The sequence below is a fragment of the Rissa tridactyla genome, chromosome 1, assembly GCF_028500815.1.
Source record: "Rissa tridactyla isolate bRisTri1 chromosome 1, bRisTri1.patW.cur.20221130, whole genome shotgun sequence".
NCBI classification, from domain to species: Eukaryota; Metazoa; Chordata; class Aves; order Charadriiformes; family Laridae; genus Rissa; species Rissa tridactyla.
Genome location: NC_071466.1, coordinates 204,639,694 through 204,653,861, shown reverse-complemented (window position 1 = coordinate 204,653,861; position 14,168 = coordinate 204,639,694). Strand labels below are relative to the sequence as shown.

General features: G+C 43.1%; 1 protein-coding gene across 1 annotated transcript in view; it reads left to right on the top strand.

Annotated features, from left to right (window-relative positions):
- The window catches only part of LHFPL3 (LHFPL tetraspan subfamily member 3), a 182,479-nt gene extending 171,645 nt beyond the window's left edge, over nt 1–10,834 (top strand). The window contains exons 2-3 of the mRNA XM_054203149.1: nt 9,001–9,237; nt 10,602–10,834. Of these exons, the coding sequence (XP_054059124.1) occupies nt 9,001–9,237; nt 10,602–10,834 (470 nt within the window). The remainder of the gene's footprint in view (nt 1–9,000; nt 9,238–10,601) is intronic.
- The last annotated feature ends 3,334 nt before the right edge of the window (nt 10,835–14,168 follow it).

Sequence of the window (14,168 nt, the reverse complement as noted above, 5' to 3'; positions counted from 1 at the left end):
ACAACCTGGTTTGATGGCAGTCGACTCCCAGGTTGTGGCCCTCTGAGCACATGCATTTGCGAGCACCTTTGTCCTTCCTGTGGGTCTCTGGGCACGAACCTTCAGCTGACACACAGAGTTCGTAACACACCTTCTGTGATACAAAGACATGGTAGAAAAACTCTGTTGGGCTCTGACACAGTTTTCATGCTATTTTAGGCACTTTAAATGGAAAAATCAGAAGAAAAAAATTATTAGATTCCAGGGCCGGTGGACACCGCAGGAGGTGAAACAGTGTAAGTGCAACTTTTGACACTTACCTTCCTCTGGCCTTCTAGCTATACCACCTCTTGTACCTGCTTCGTTGTAAAGAAGTATTTTTATCTCTTTTTTTATATTATTTCAGTTTACCCATTTTTCATCAGTTAGTCATCTGCCTGGGCTATAGCTGTTAGCAATTCATTGTCATGACATTTCTAGGGATTTTTTGCCCACATGGTCATTAGACCTGCATCCATTATAGTCCCCACTTTCCATTTTTTATCTGGACAAAACACTATAAATACCTATGGGATATAACCGTGGTTGGAACACCAGAAGTTGTGATCTTTTGCAAGGAGTCATTGGGATACACCTTGTGAGTCACCTGCCACATATCATAAAAATCTATGATACTCTTACATTATCTATATGCTTAAGCAAAGATAGTTGTTGTACTAACTAAATTATTCATAGAAGTGCATTAGTCTCAAAGTTTAATTATCATGGCTAATGATCAAAACTTGGAAGTTAAATCCTCCCATGATGATACAACCCCTCACAGAATTTCTGTCTCTATCATATCAAAGGAATCTGTACCCATACATAAATCCAACGCTTGAGGTCTAAAACAGGCTTCGTTAGTGCAGTAAAATTTATCTTACAGTTCTTCACCCAAGTGATCTTAACTGAAGTAGATTGCACTATCTTTGTTGTTCTTTCCTACATATTTACAGCTTAACACGTTCCTCACATATAACATTACTTCACTTTCCCAGTTGTTTCCATCTTTCTGAACAGCTCATGCTCTTTAGTGCTGGTCTTTGGGAATGGCTGTTGGTCAACCATACCTCTGTTATCCAACTTCACATCCTGCAACAGCTGATCAAATTCTTCCATTTTACTGTCTAAGCCTAACTAGCAGGAATCAAAATATCTCAGTTATCTGTCAACTCAGCCAAGTTACGGTGAGTCTTCTCTCCCTGACTGTAGCACCTACCTCACTACCACTTTCCCCAGTATTATTTCTTTCTCTTTGTTGTCCAGTCACCGAATATTTGGTCTTCTTTGTTCCTTTGCTTAAAATCAGCATGGGAAATACACATCTCTTGATATTTGTATATATATATGTTCTTATCGGACTTGGCACCAAAAAGTCAGTGCCCTAATAAGTCAAGTCAATAATGGCCCTAATTTTGCTGGGTCTTTTATTTTATGACAGGAATGCAGTGGGATGTTCTCCTCCTTTTTCTCCCTCTTAGCACTATAAATGCTATAAATGTTCTTAATCCTGTGGAGGGGTTCGGGTTTGTCTACATTACCAAGTAAGATGCTGTGAAACAAGAGAATGGGCAGATTAAAGCAATTACTGATGAACCCTCTCGCATCCTCATCATATCTGGTTCTAGGGTTTTACTTCAAATGAGAACTAGTCTTGCCTCCTGGACTAAATTCCCACATTGTACATGTTGTTTGAAGCCTTCTGAAGGAAGATTAACCCACAAACCTTTGCTCCTTTACTTGGGGTGGGGGTGGGTGGGGGAGCATCTTTGAGCCTCTCAGGGAAGGTCCATGTCACTTAGATGAAAGTGGCACATCAGTGTCCTGGAGTAATTCCACAGGGCACCTCCCTTGCCTCACATGGGAGTCCAGGGCACAGAAGTCCAGATATTATTTTATCATTCCAGCTCTCCAAGAACACTGCCCTTGAATCTTGAATTTTGTGCCACTTTTGTCACTGGCTGTCTCATACCCAATGTCAATCATGTGGTTAGCAACCCTGTATGAGCACCACCAAGATATCCTGCTGCCAGAGGAAATTTCAGTCTGCTTATGGCACAAATTAACAGGCTGTGTCATCTCCTTGGGGAGCCAATTGGCACCTCTCTAAAGAACCTCTCCAAAGCTGAAGGCTGGATCTGATGGTCTTCAAACAAAGCAGGAAATAAGAAGTCTTATATGGCGTTTGCCTCTTTGTATTGCACGAGAGCCATTTCAGGTGTTAAGGAAGCTCTGCATGATTCGAGAGTTTTGTGGTGATGAAGCCCACATATTGAGTCAGAATTTTAAGGTCCCCATCCAGCATTGAAGAACTTTTGAAAAGGAACTTCAAAACTCCTCCAAAAGCAATCTGGTTTACATGCACCCGAACTGTTTCTGAATCATTATCCAACTCATTAGTACAGTCCATATCACTCCAATCTCAGCTGCATGGATGTGCAGCCTCTGTGTTCACTCAGGACTGTATTTGACTCTGTGTCTTCAGCCACCTCCCCTCACCCTTTCTTTCTTTCTTTCCCAGGTACAGGCTCCTGAAAGACTGTAGTCCTAATGAATGTCCCCTGCCAGAGCCCTCAGCTTTCATTTCGCGCTGTCCTAGAAGTTCGATCCACCAACATGTTTGGCAAAAGCTCTATTCAATTTATTGGAGTTTAGTGGGTCGCTGTTTTTGTAAATACCATTTAGAAAAAAAAATCTGAAAACAAAGAACCTCTCAGTTTTTGGAGCCTTGGAGGCTCTTGCATGTGAGGGTATGGAAAGAAAATAGCTGGTCAGTGTAATTCCCATTCCATTTTTTTGACTCAGGAAACTTGCCATCGTCATACTCTACATGCAAGCAAATTGGATATGTTGTCAGGAAAAGAATGAAGATGAGAGAGGAGTCCTGCCAGCAGGAATTTCTTGGCACTGGTTTCCTGTATAACAGTCAGCCTTTTTATAAATAGAACCTAATTCCATGCAATGATATAATATTAATCTGTCACCATATTTGGCACAACCATAGGACCATGAACCACTTGCTTGTTAATTACCATTTGAGCTCATGCACAGAGCACAGGCTGTGATAATATTAGCTTGGTCAGAGTCACAAGTCTGTCAGTGCCAGCAACGATTCAGTGTCTGTTTCCAGTCTCTGAAAGTGCCGTATCTGCATCCTTTTGTCCCAGGAGGTAAAATCCTGGACTCCCTCTCTCAGTATGAATAATTTGTTTTGTCACTCAAAGCCCTAAAGCAAAACCATGTGACAGTTTCTGTTAGCTGTTCATATGAGAAAAAAGTGCTCTTAAGAGAAGTAAATGTATATCAGGCATGTTTAACTACTATTTATTAATTATCTTTTAAAAGCTTGAAAAGCTTCACCAGACTCCAATATGGAGGAGAAACAATTTGTTACTCCACGTCATGTAAGAAAATTAGAAGGACCGGAGGAAGCCCAGGGCCATCATTACAAAGGCGCTATTCCTGCCAGGAGCTTTCTCAAGCAACCGAAGGGAAAACGATGTGGGTATGATTCTTGTAAGTTTTACAGTTGCCCAAATAGTTCTGAATGGTGTCAGTGGCACTAATCAGTCATTTATCAATTTCCCCCTGCAGCTTCCCATGAAAGCTCTTGATTAGCTATGGAGGTCGTAGGCTGGGCTGTCTGCAGGCTCAGGGAGATGGTGCCAATCTGATGTATTCAGCTCACACACACAAAACTGCCTTCAACCAACGTAGATTTAACTTTTTCCTTACTTGAATCAAAAGGTCTGTGGGAACTGATGATTTCAGTCTTTTCGTTCAATAGGCGAGCTTTCCAAATCCAAAAGTTTCTGAATTTATTAGAACTGGATAGTAGTAAAACTGTAGTAGCCTTTGTGACATTTCCATTTCAGTCACATTGCCGTTAGAGACAGTGGAAGGTCAGACAAAGATATGGGACCCATGTCTGTGTTATAAAATCATCTTCTAGCAGTTTCACTGAAATTGCGTAAAATAGTTTCCATTTTTCAAATTTGTCTAAAACTCAATTTCCTTCTAGAGAAAAAAATCCTCTAATCCTCTTCACAAGGATTAAAATGTAAAAATTTCTAGCAATACCAAGTAGATCTGTAGGTGGATTTTCTACCTGTCTTTTCAGTCTTGTCGTTGATAAATGAATCATTACCTGTTTCGTATTATTGAGCAAGTCTGTATTCTTAAAGGCATTCAGTGCAAAATATTCCCTCAGCAAGTGAAGGCTCAAGGTTGACTAATCTTGCTTATGCTAACTTCTGCAGGTAAGGTATGATTCCTGCATCTGAAGATGATGGCCAAGCAGTCATCTAGTAGAAAGCATCTAAACTGTGTAAGCAAAGGAAATAATAACAATATCCCCTTTTTGATATCCACCTTTACGCAAAGGGATCTAGTTCAGCCACTGTTTGCTTGTGTGTCTTATTACCAAGAGAAGTCCAACTGCAATCAACAGAATGACTCCAGAAAGTTAAGCAAGTATATCAAGGCGTGCAGGAACCGAACTCAGGAAAAATGAGTTCATTGGAAATCTGAGGAACACAGCTGGGAAGCTGTGCACTGAGTTCCTGAGATAAGGGCCCATATTTTTAATTACCTAGGTGGAAAAGAACAAAGTTAAATTATTTTTAGGAAGTACTAAGAACATATGTCTGATGTGGTAAGTAATAAAAAACCACAGAGATGTCAGTGTTTGCTAATTACTCTTGCACAATTAGCAGAAAAATCCCACGTCTATTGATCGTTAACTGAGCATTAAGCTTCCTCTCATCTTGAGGACGATTAATAAAGGTAAACTGCCTTTGGTAGTTGCTGTTATGTAGTAAATCAAACTTTCGTCAACGGTTACCTGGGTAAATGTGGGCATTTTCGTGAACACCAGAAGTACGCAGATTTGCAGCATCATTTCAATGGAGTGCCTTGCAAGCGTGAGGGCGATGCTTATGTGTTGACTGTGAGAAATAATCTTTCTGGAAGCGTGTGTAACCAGCTAAAGAAAGCATACTATTGTACAGTTTGTCTCTAAAATCTCTGGAAGATCTTATGAAATCTTGTAAATGAGTTAAGGCAGGCAATAGGCAACTTACAATTTGTCCAACCTGCATGTTCTGAGTAAATCAGTCCTTATCTAGTTGTCCTTATTTCTAAGCCTAATTGTCCTTGAAAGTATTATAAGCTGTTATATTTTCACACAAATTAACTGCTCAGGAAGAATTTGTGGAATGCCTTAGGCACAGGTTTTATTCTACGTGAGATGCTTTCTGCAGACATGCTTTCAAGACTTTGTCTACAGCAATTGCGTAGCTGTCAAAAGGAAAATACCATTCCTGAGCTCTGTTTTCATGTCTCTCTTCCAGTATTTCATCATATTGATTCACTGCAGGTATGTTTGTGTTTTGTGGGCATTAGACCTATGTAAAATGACAGTGTTTATGTTTGTCCAGAAAAGACAAGAACTGCAATTCCAAAAGCGGCGGCAGCTGTTGGTTGCACAACCTACTCTCTGTATAAGCTGTTTTCCAGACAGAGGACTGGTTTAGCAACCGTTTAAAAGCCCAAAAGCCACACGACATATTCTTTTAAATTAGCACATATACCTGCAATTTAGAGCTCAGTGCACCAATATAATATTAAGACTTTTGAAATATGGTTTAGGATCTGTTGTATCTCATCAGCCATACTAAGGAAGAAGGACTAAAACTGGAAATACACTCGTTTCCAAGTTAGAAAAGACAGTATAGACAATTATGGAAAGTATATGGATTTTCTGATTCTCCTAAATGCAATAAAAACTGAGGAATGAACCCATTCAACATAACCTTTAGGGTTTTATTTTTCTTATTTTACTTTTTTATATTTTATATTTTTACATAGGATTTTTATATCCTATCCTCCTATCCTATCTGACTGACGATGCCCCTATGCCATTGCCCTAGCTAGTGCTGCACTTGTGTTTGCTTCAGTGAAGCCAATGAGTCCGTCAGCGTGACCAAGGGCTGCAGTTGAGCGTATCTGTGCACTGTTCCCATTGCCCTCATAGGAAATGTGCCACGAGTGCCATGAGTACCCAACTGCTCTGGCCCCTGTTACGAACGTACTGCCTCCCTGCCACAGACCCAAGGGTGGATGGGATCTCTGAAGAGCACCTGGTCCATTGCCCTGCTCACAGCACGGCCAACCTGGAGTTTCCCACAGAAAACCGTTCTCAAAAGCCACCTCAGGGTATCAGCCATGCCTTCCCTGCGCTCCTTCAGCTGTGCCCGGTGACAGTCCCCGCAGGCAGTGGGAGGCCTCGTCCCACGCAGGTGTTATGTTTATAAGTACATTCGGTCCACTCCTATGAGACTGACATATTGGCATGTTTTCCCAGCCCGTGGTTTTTCGCAGCTAGTGACTCAGTGAGGAGAGACCACATTAATGATGATTCAGCATATAGGTTTGCTTTTTTGTGTGTGTTTCTGCATTGATGTATCACCACCTTGGGGACAGCGTATCCTCTCAGGGCAGAAGCCCCCCTGCTGCATCCCTGTCACGGTACCCACCACCACAAGGTGCACGGTCCAGTAAGAAGAGGAGCAAAAACCTCCAAGGAGGCTGCTCCCCAGTGACCACGGGACACGTGTCTGTGGTAGTAATTCCTGTGCCAGTCCAAGGCTGTCGCCAAACCCAAACATACTTCATAGTCAGGCTGGTAAGACACTGGAACAAGGGCTGTGACTGTGCTCCAGAACCCAGTGGGGGCCTGTTGCATGAAAAGGGGCCAAGCGGTTTTGGCAGAAGATAAACCCCCTTGCATTCTAACATCCCTCACCGAGGTGGGAGGCTAGGTGCGGCTAGGTTTAAATTCTGAGTGATGCCCAATTCAGCACTATCAGCCCAATCGCGTTTAATATGTATTAAACTATCACGATTTGGATACACTAATAGTGGACTGCACCTTCAGTCTAGTCATGCTCATGAACTAGCACAGCCACTCTCGAGTCTTTGGTCGCGTTCAGTGAGAAACTGAAACGACTAGCTACTTAAACAGTGCGGTTTATTTAAACAACAGATATACAGGTTCTTAGGATTGCCGGTGATAAATACACTGTCTGCAAAGCACGTGCAAATAAAGATATTGTTAAGTATACAAAACGCACGACAAAATTATAAACAATACAGCCTGGCTATAAATGTAGGGTAGAGAGTCTCTAGAGAAATTTCTAAGTCCCTGAGAAAGTGCTCGGTGTAATCAAAGTCTTACCCAAAGGCGTCCCTATGGGGGGGAAGAAAGGCTCAGCCCATCAACTGATCCCAGAAACCAGCGTTGGATTCTTCGCAATGGTGTCTTCCCTGGCATCCCCTCTCTCTTGGGCTATTTTTATACTATTTTATATCTTCAAAGTGGAGTTTGAGTGACTTTAGTCATACGTACTTTTATTATGATTAATGTACTCAAGGAGGAGTGTTTGCACCTCGGGGGTGGATAGTCTCCAGGATGGAGGTGTGTTTTGGTACATTGTAGTGAGCAAAGTTCGCACAAAGGACAGCATTTCATCAACATTTGACGAAATGTTGGCTCGGGTAGTGTGTAGGCTGCTTATCTGTTCCGTAGTACCATCTCGTCCCCATATCTGCTATTCGTCACAAGGGAAGGCCACGGAACGAGCGCGTTCCGTTCCATCCCTCGTGTAGTTTCGCAAACAACCTTGTACAGGGAATCGCAGATGTTGCATTCTTCGCGTGCCAGTTGCAGCTGTATTCTACCTCAGAAGCCTCTTGATTTTATGGCTTTCCTTAATGTGTGAACAATGCTGTATTTTTTATTCTTGGCCAATTTAGTAATTATTCCACAGGTCCACCCTTGAGGTCTCTTTGCCCAAGAGCACGCATGTCCTACCCAAGATGTGAGTGGCCAGGCACAGGTAGCCATGTGTGCTCATCCCTCGCTCTGACGCCATCCAGGCAGGGGACATCACAGCAGCTGCTAGCCAGTGGGCAAGATTGACTGTGCTTCAGGTGATGGAGTACATGGCTTTTGAAAAAACCAAACTTGTCACACCATTTTGCTGGCTCCACAAGAGCCACTGTGGCCCAAGACACTACCCGCTGTCCCACAGCAGGGCAGTTTCCCTGGGAACCAAGGGTCAAAGCAAATTTCTGCTACTTAAAAATTCAGTTCAGCCTCTTAGCAGTGACACAGGCTGATGGGTGAACACCCACCCTTTGCATCTGTCTGCCCCGCAGTACGGCTGCCCCTACCTGGAGCACCTGGTAGTCCATGTCAACTAGCTTTCCATGTGGGTAGAAGCTTTGCATTTTTCTTGGTGTTAAAAAGATCAGTGTTTTTTCGTGTTTGAGGTGTCACGTGGTGATTCCTCCGGTAAACCAGATCAGAAGTTGACAGCAATACTGACAACTTATTTTTCCTTGCAGAACAATGGCATTACTTGTGTTTTTGAGGACTACAGACCTTATGCATAAAACATACTTCAGTTAAAGGGCTACTGCCACCTGACAAAAAAAAACCACAACCTTGCTACTACCTATGTGTGTTACAAGCACTTAGATTACCAGAAATTATAGGTAGTCTTTTTCCTCTATTTTTCTCTGGTTTGTTTGCCTGACCATTTGACAGTAATGTGGTATTTCCTTTGAATATCCAGGTTATTAATAATTTTCCCTTTTGTTTTCTGTGAGCCTTTCATATTACAATGAAGAAATCAGTCTCATCAGGAAAATGTGATTGTACTGGTGCAAAAACTGGCCAGGGATTTAGGATGTAACTTTTTTTTTTTTTAATACAAACTGCACGATTGATGTTGTATCTTTAGTTTTTATATTAAATACTTAATCACAGCATAAAATTCTGTGACTTGTTTTTAAGTAACCTAGCTTTGAAGCTCAGGATGAAAAAGTGTGTTGCTTTAATGATAACTGTGTAGGTTCTCATCAAAACGAAAGTTTGGTCTCATTATCCCATTGTTCTCCTTTTCTTTTTTCTCCAAGCTGCCTGTCTCGTCCTGGGTTGTATGATTTTTCCTGATGGCTGGGACTCAGATGAGGTAAAACGGATGTGTGGTGAAAAGACAGACAAGTACACGCTGGGGGCTTGTTCAGTCCGCTGGGCATATATCCTGGCGATTATTGGAATCTTGGATGCCCTGATCCTCTCATTTCTGGCATTTGTGCTTGGCAACAGACAAGACAGCTTGCTAGCAGAGGAGCTCAAGTTGGAAAACAAAGGTAGGACTGCTTTAGAAACACTATTATTGGGTGGCCTCGAGGGCAATTGCTTAAAACCAATGCTGGGTTTCATTTTATTTTATGCTTAAAAGTTGGCATGCTGGCTTACTTCCTAAGTTGCTGGGAAAGAAGAAACGCGAGGGGCAGAGGAAGTTTTGCTTTTCAGCCCCCCAAATTGAAGAAAGATCAAAATTGCCATAATTGCTCAACTATGTATGACTTACCCTTAACAGTTTTTTAGAGCTGTAGATGGGATGGTTTTGTGTTACCCACTTGTACATTATTTCATTAGCATTTAAGTTTCACTATCTCCATCTTTTTCTGTACCCCATGGAAAATGTCTTCATTTGATTCCTTGAAGGTTTTGCATTGTAATATGAATGGCTGCAATATGGCATCCCAGTATGTGTGTTAGCACAGTAAGGAGGGAGCATTGGCTTGGCAGATTGGTGATGCGCTGTGTAATGGGACCTTCAATACAACGCAGCATTAGTGGGCTCAGAGCCAGGAATGAAGAAGAACCCTAGTTCTTGTTTGATTGTGTTGCTTTGAGCTCATTAGTCCACTCACAGGAATCTAGGATGCTGTAATAACTGAATATTCATGCGGTGGGTTGGGTATAAAACATATTTCTAGATGAAGAACATGAAACTGGCTCGGCGCAGTAGTTTGTCACGCAGTTATAAGAGGAGAGATGCTGTTCGGCGAGTGTGTGCAAGCCTGGCCGATGTCTGCAGCCCCTTCCCCTCATGCTCCCCCAGCACCCACAGCTGTGTATCTGATGTGACAGATACCACAGAGGGCACGTCCCTGCCCTGTCTTTTTAATGGGCCTATTGTCCCTGGATCTGTCTAATCCCTTCTGAACCTGATGATACTGTCAGCTTCTGCAGCACCGCATGGCAGCGAGTTCCTGAAGCTCACTACTGACTGCTAAAGAAGTACTTTCTTTTATCTGTTTCACATTGATCCTCTACTATTTTCACCAAATGTCCCTTAGTGCAGATTTTGCATTCAGCTCATCCACCACCTTTGTAATTTTGTAGGTTGCTTCTAATAATAGCAAAGATATTAGGAGCCCTTCATCACTGCATTGGAAATCAAAAGCTGTTTGGCAGCCTGTGTTGCGCAAAAATAGCTGGTCTCAGTCCTGCTCCAGAAGGACCATTATCCATGTATCTGAAAGCACCAGCACACTGGCCCTGGCTTGCTGAGTTGCAGATAGTCAGCACACTCAGCCCAAAGATAAATGGACTTGAAGACTGAACTTCACATGTGATTCCAGACCTGGTTAAAGCCTACTGATGTTGCAGATTAAGGAAACTGTAAGTCGCTTGTGATTGCATGTGTATTTCTGTTCTGCAGTTAAACTGAGGGCATCAGTTTCAAGGACTGTCCCTGTGGCCCTTTTCTGTAAGGATAATATTCATCTGCATTTGAAAATCGAAATACTTATCAAAGTAGCGTTCACAGCTATGCCACGAGTGCTTTTGGCATCAGCACCGTGTCTGATTTGTCTATACCATACAGAGCTCACGAACCCTATCTGCAACTACTTGTACGAAAGAACCTCATCTGTGTTGGCACCTTATGAGTAAAATACAGCTTCTAGAGGCTCATCACCTCTCACGCTGCTGGCACAAGCTCCTGCCAGAACATTTGGTCCTCAGCATGTCGGACAAAATCATTTGCTCATTTTCCTTGGATTAGGCACAGAAATGAACCACACCACCAGCTTCAAAGCAAACCAGAACTCAGCAAAAAGGAACCCGCCCCACTTTATCCTTCACAGTCAAGACTAATGTCCACCAGTTCTTAAACTGTCTTTCAAATGAAAAGAAAAAAGGCAACTTGTCTTTTAAAAAGGACATCCTCTCCCTCCTCGTCACAAAAAGCTTCTGCTAAGCAAAAACAGGGCAAGTCTAAATCCCCCTGCAGCCCTCCAGCATTTCCCTATCTGCGTGTGTTGCCCCTGGGCACAGTTGCAGCCCTGGAGGAGTCCCAGGAGAGCATGGCGAAGGCATGGGTGGACGCCACCACCCACATCAGTGGTGGGGATACGGCAGGTACCAGTACCAGCAGAGCACCAGCTCTCTGCTTTGCTGACCAGAGATCTGGCCTTTTGGACGCCAAGAAAGCCTGCCTGCATCCTAGTGAGCAAATATCCAACTGAAACAAGGCACAAGCACTTATTTCCCTCCAGTGGTCTCTGATCTCTGTACAAGATGGGCTGCAGCTTGCTGTCCCCGCAGCTGTGCAGGGCCCTGGGCCACGGTCCCCGCAGACCAAGGAGGGATTTCTTCCAAAAAGGCTGCACTCCCCAACTGGCGCTAGGGTGTGTAGGTAGTTCTCATACATTTTTGGAGTTAGAAGTTGTTTCACTACGGATGCTGCCCACAGTGTTTAGGAGACAGATTTGGGGCTCATATGCCCAGGGTTGTGAGGCAGGTTTCATAATCCTGGCAGTCATTGCATGCTCAGGTGACCAGTCTGGGGCAGTGGTCTGTGGTTAGTCAGGGTGTTGATTACAAGAGGCTGGTAGATTAGGTCTAACACTTGTCCTTGAGTTGGCTCCAAACAACCTCCTGTCTGTACCTCTGGCACTCACTGCACGTGCATGAAGGCTTTGACATTTACCCCATAAATTACATCCCTTTGGTCCCTTTTGTGTTAGGAGATACTGGAGAAATACTCGCCAGCATTACTTCACATCCAGAGTATCCATGTGCCTCTTAGAAACGATCAAGGTGCCAAAATACTGAAATATGCACATATCTCTAGCATGCCTGCCTTGTAGACAAGAAGATGAGACTAAGGGTATAAGTAATCCCACCCTCATCCTTCCAAGCTACTGTTACAATGTGAAGTCAAAGCCCTCATAACAAGTAACCATGAATATTAAACACACTCCATCCCTTTTTCCCCCCCCTCACCTACATGAGTTATGCCTCCAGGCTTGTGCTGGCCCCTGCTTCTGGGTTAGCAGGTATGGATGAGGAGCATCCTCAAGGAGGAGTCCCTGGGCTGCTGCTGTCTTCCAAGGGGCCAAAGATGTGGCCAAATGGTATGGGCTGTCCATTGGGTGGGAGCTCAGGGTCTCCTTCTCCTTGGTGGTGGTGATGTCCTCTGGTCACAGGCCTGGACATCCTATAGCCTGTAATAAGCAAGGTGTCCCCTTAAGGGATACTCATCGCTCCATCATGGCTTTTCAGGAGAATGCCCCTGGGGAGCAACCAACACTGTACCAAAAGGAACCTCTGCTTGCCCTGTCAGCTCTTCTCTGCTGCTGGGGCTTTGCCCCATGCATGTAGATACCATTAGGTGGTAGCTCAGCAGAGGGGAAGAGACAGTAAATTAAGTCTAACAGTCACAACAGTGTTCATTTATGCGGAAAAACGTTCAAGAACAAGAAATGATTAGGCAATGATCAGACAGCTGGGCAGCTATTTTCTTAATCAGGTAATAGTTCTGTCTGGAGGCTTCATTGCAGATCGGGTCCCACGGGCTCATTAATGAGAGTCTGCGGTGGCTGTGTGAGTACCTGGCACCACAGCTGCTTCTGAGCATTGGTGAAAAGGAAACAGTTAAAAGTATATGAAACGCAACAAAATGGTAAAAAGGTGAGAAGATGACACAAAAAGAGCAAGCTGTACTTCTCTGTAGACTCACCATGCAGTATTGTCCCCCTGCTCTGTGCTTTTGATGACTTCAGTTCTGTTTATTTATATAGGTTAATGAATGCTCATAAGTAAGGAGTTTGACCATTAAAATTATTCATGGGAGAAGACGGCTGTATTTTTGCCATACAAGAAAGTTTTCATTTTCACTACATGATAAAAATAGTGCTTATTCATTTGTTGTTTGCGTAGGTGTGAGAGTAACCTACCAGGTGGGTATCACGTCTGAGAAATATAACTCAAGTTTAGCAGACTTTCTTCAGGTTATACTCTATTTAATGCCGTTTCCTAATCATGCAAATTTTACACAACAATCCATACCTTTTTCATTTAAAAAACTGCCTTCTGAGGAAAAAAGATGTATTTCTAAAAAGATTTTCACATTATGTTTATGCCATTAGCAAAAGGAGGGGAGAGCACAGAATTACATGGTTTTCTTTAATTTATAGGAACTAGCGGTAATGACTTAAAGGCCTGTATGTTATTAAACTAATGACATGCCGGATGATAACAAAAATAGTCAGAATTCATCTTAGCTTTAAGCTTCATCAACACCATTTTGAGTGAGCCATCAACAGCAGGCATAAACCTTGATGTGTTGTGTAATGACATAATTTAACATTTTGGACAGTAATGCCTTAATGACATAAAATTAAAGTTCTGGCCAAAGGGATAAGACACCAAATGAGAAGTTTCCAAAAGAAATTGAGAGTGCAAGGCAATTACTTTTATGGTAGAAAGTGGTAATTTGGTCTGCATTATGAGTGATAAATACAAGAGCATTCAGAAGAAACTCTCCTGTTAAGTAATATCAGTCAGAGCAGGTGGATGATGCGCTTTGTGGACAGCTGTGTCTTTTCTGATGGATAGGACAGCTTCACAAGGTGTTTACGTTTAACATTTCACTCATCTTTGGGGCCCATATGGTCACAGATAAGCAATTTGCACTGTAGATTTCCCGGAGTTAGAAGCCTAGGGCTGAAATAGATAAAAGGACCAGGGAACTAGACAGGAGATTTGCAAGATTCATCTACTTTGCAGTGATTGCAACTCACACGGACTCCAACTACACCACATCGCTCCCAGCAGCCGTGTTGCAGAGAGCTTGGCACAGAGCTCCATGCAGGATGCCCAACCCAGGACTTGGCAGTTGGTTGACACTTACACCCTTATTATTCTCCATGCCGGTGCTGTCAGGGCCTGATCCAGGTTGTTGAAGGCTGGCTCCATACATCTGCCGGAGCTGCAGTCACTG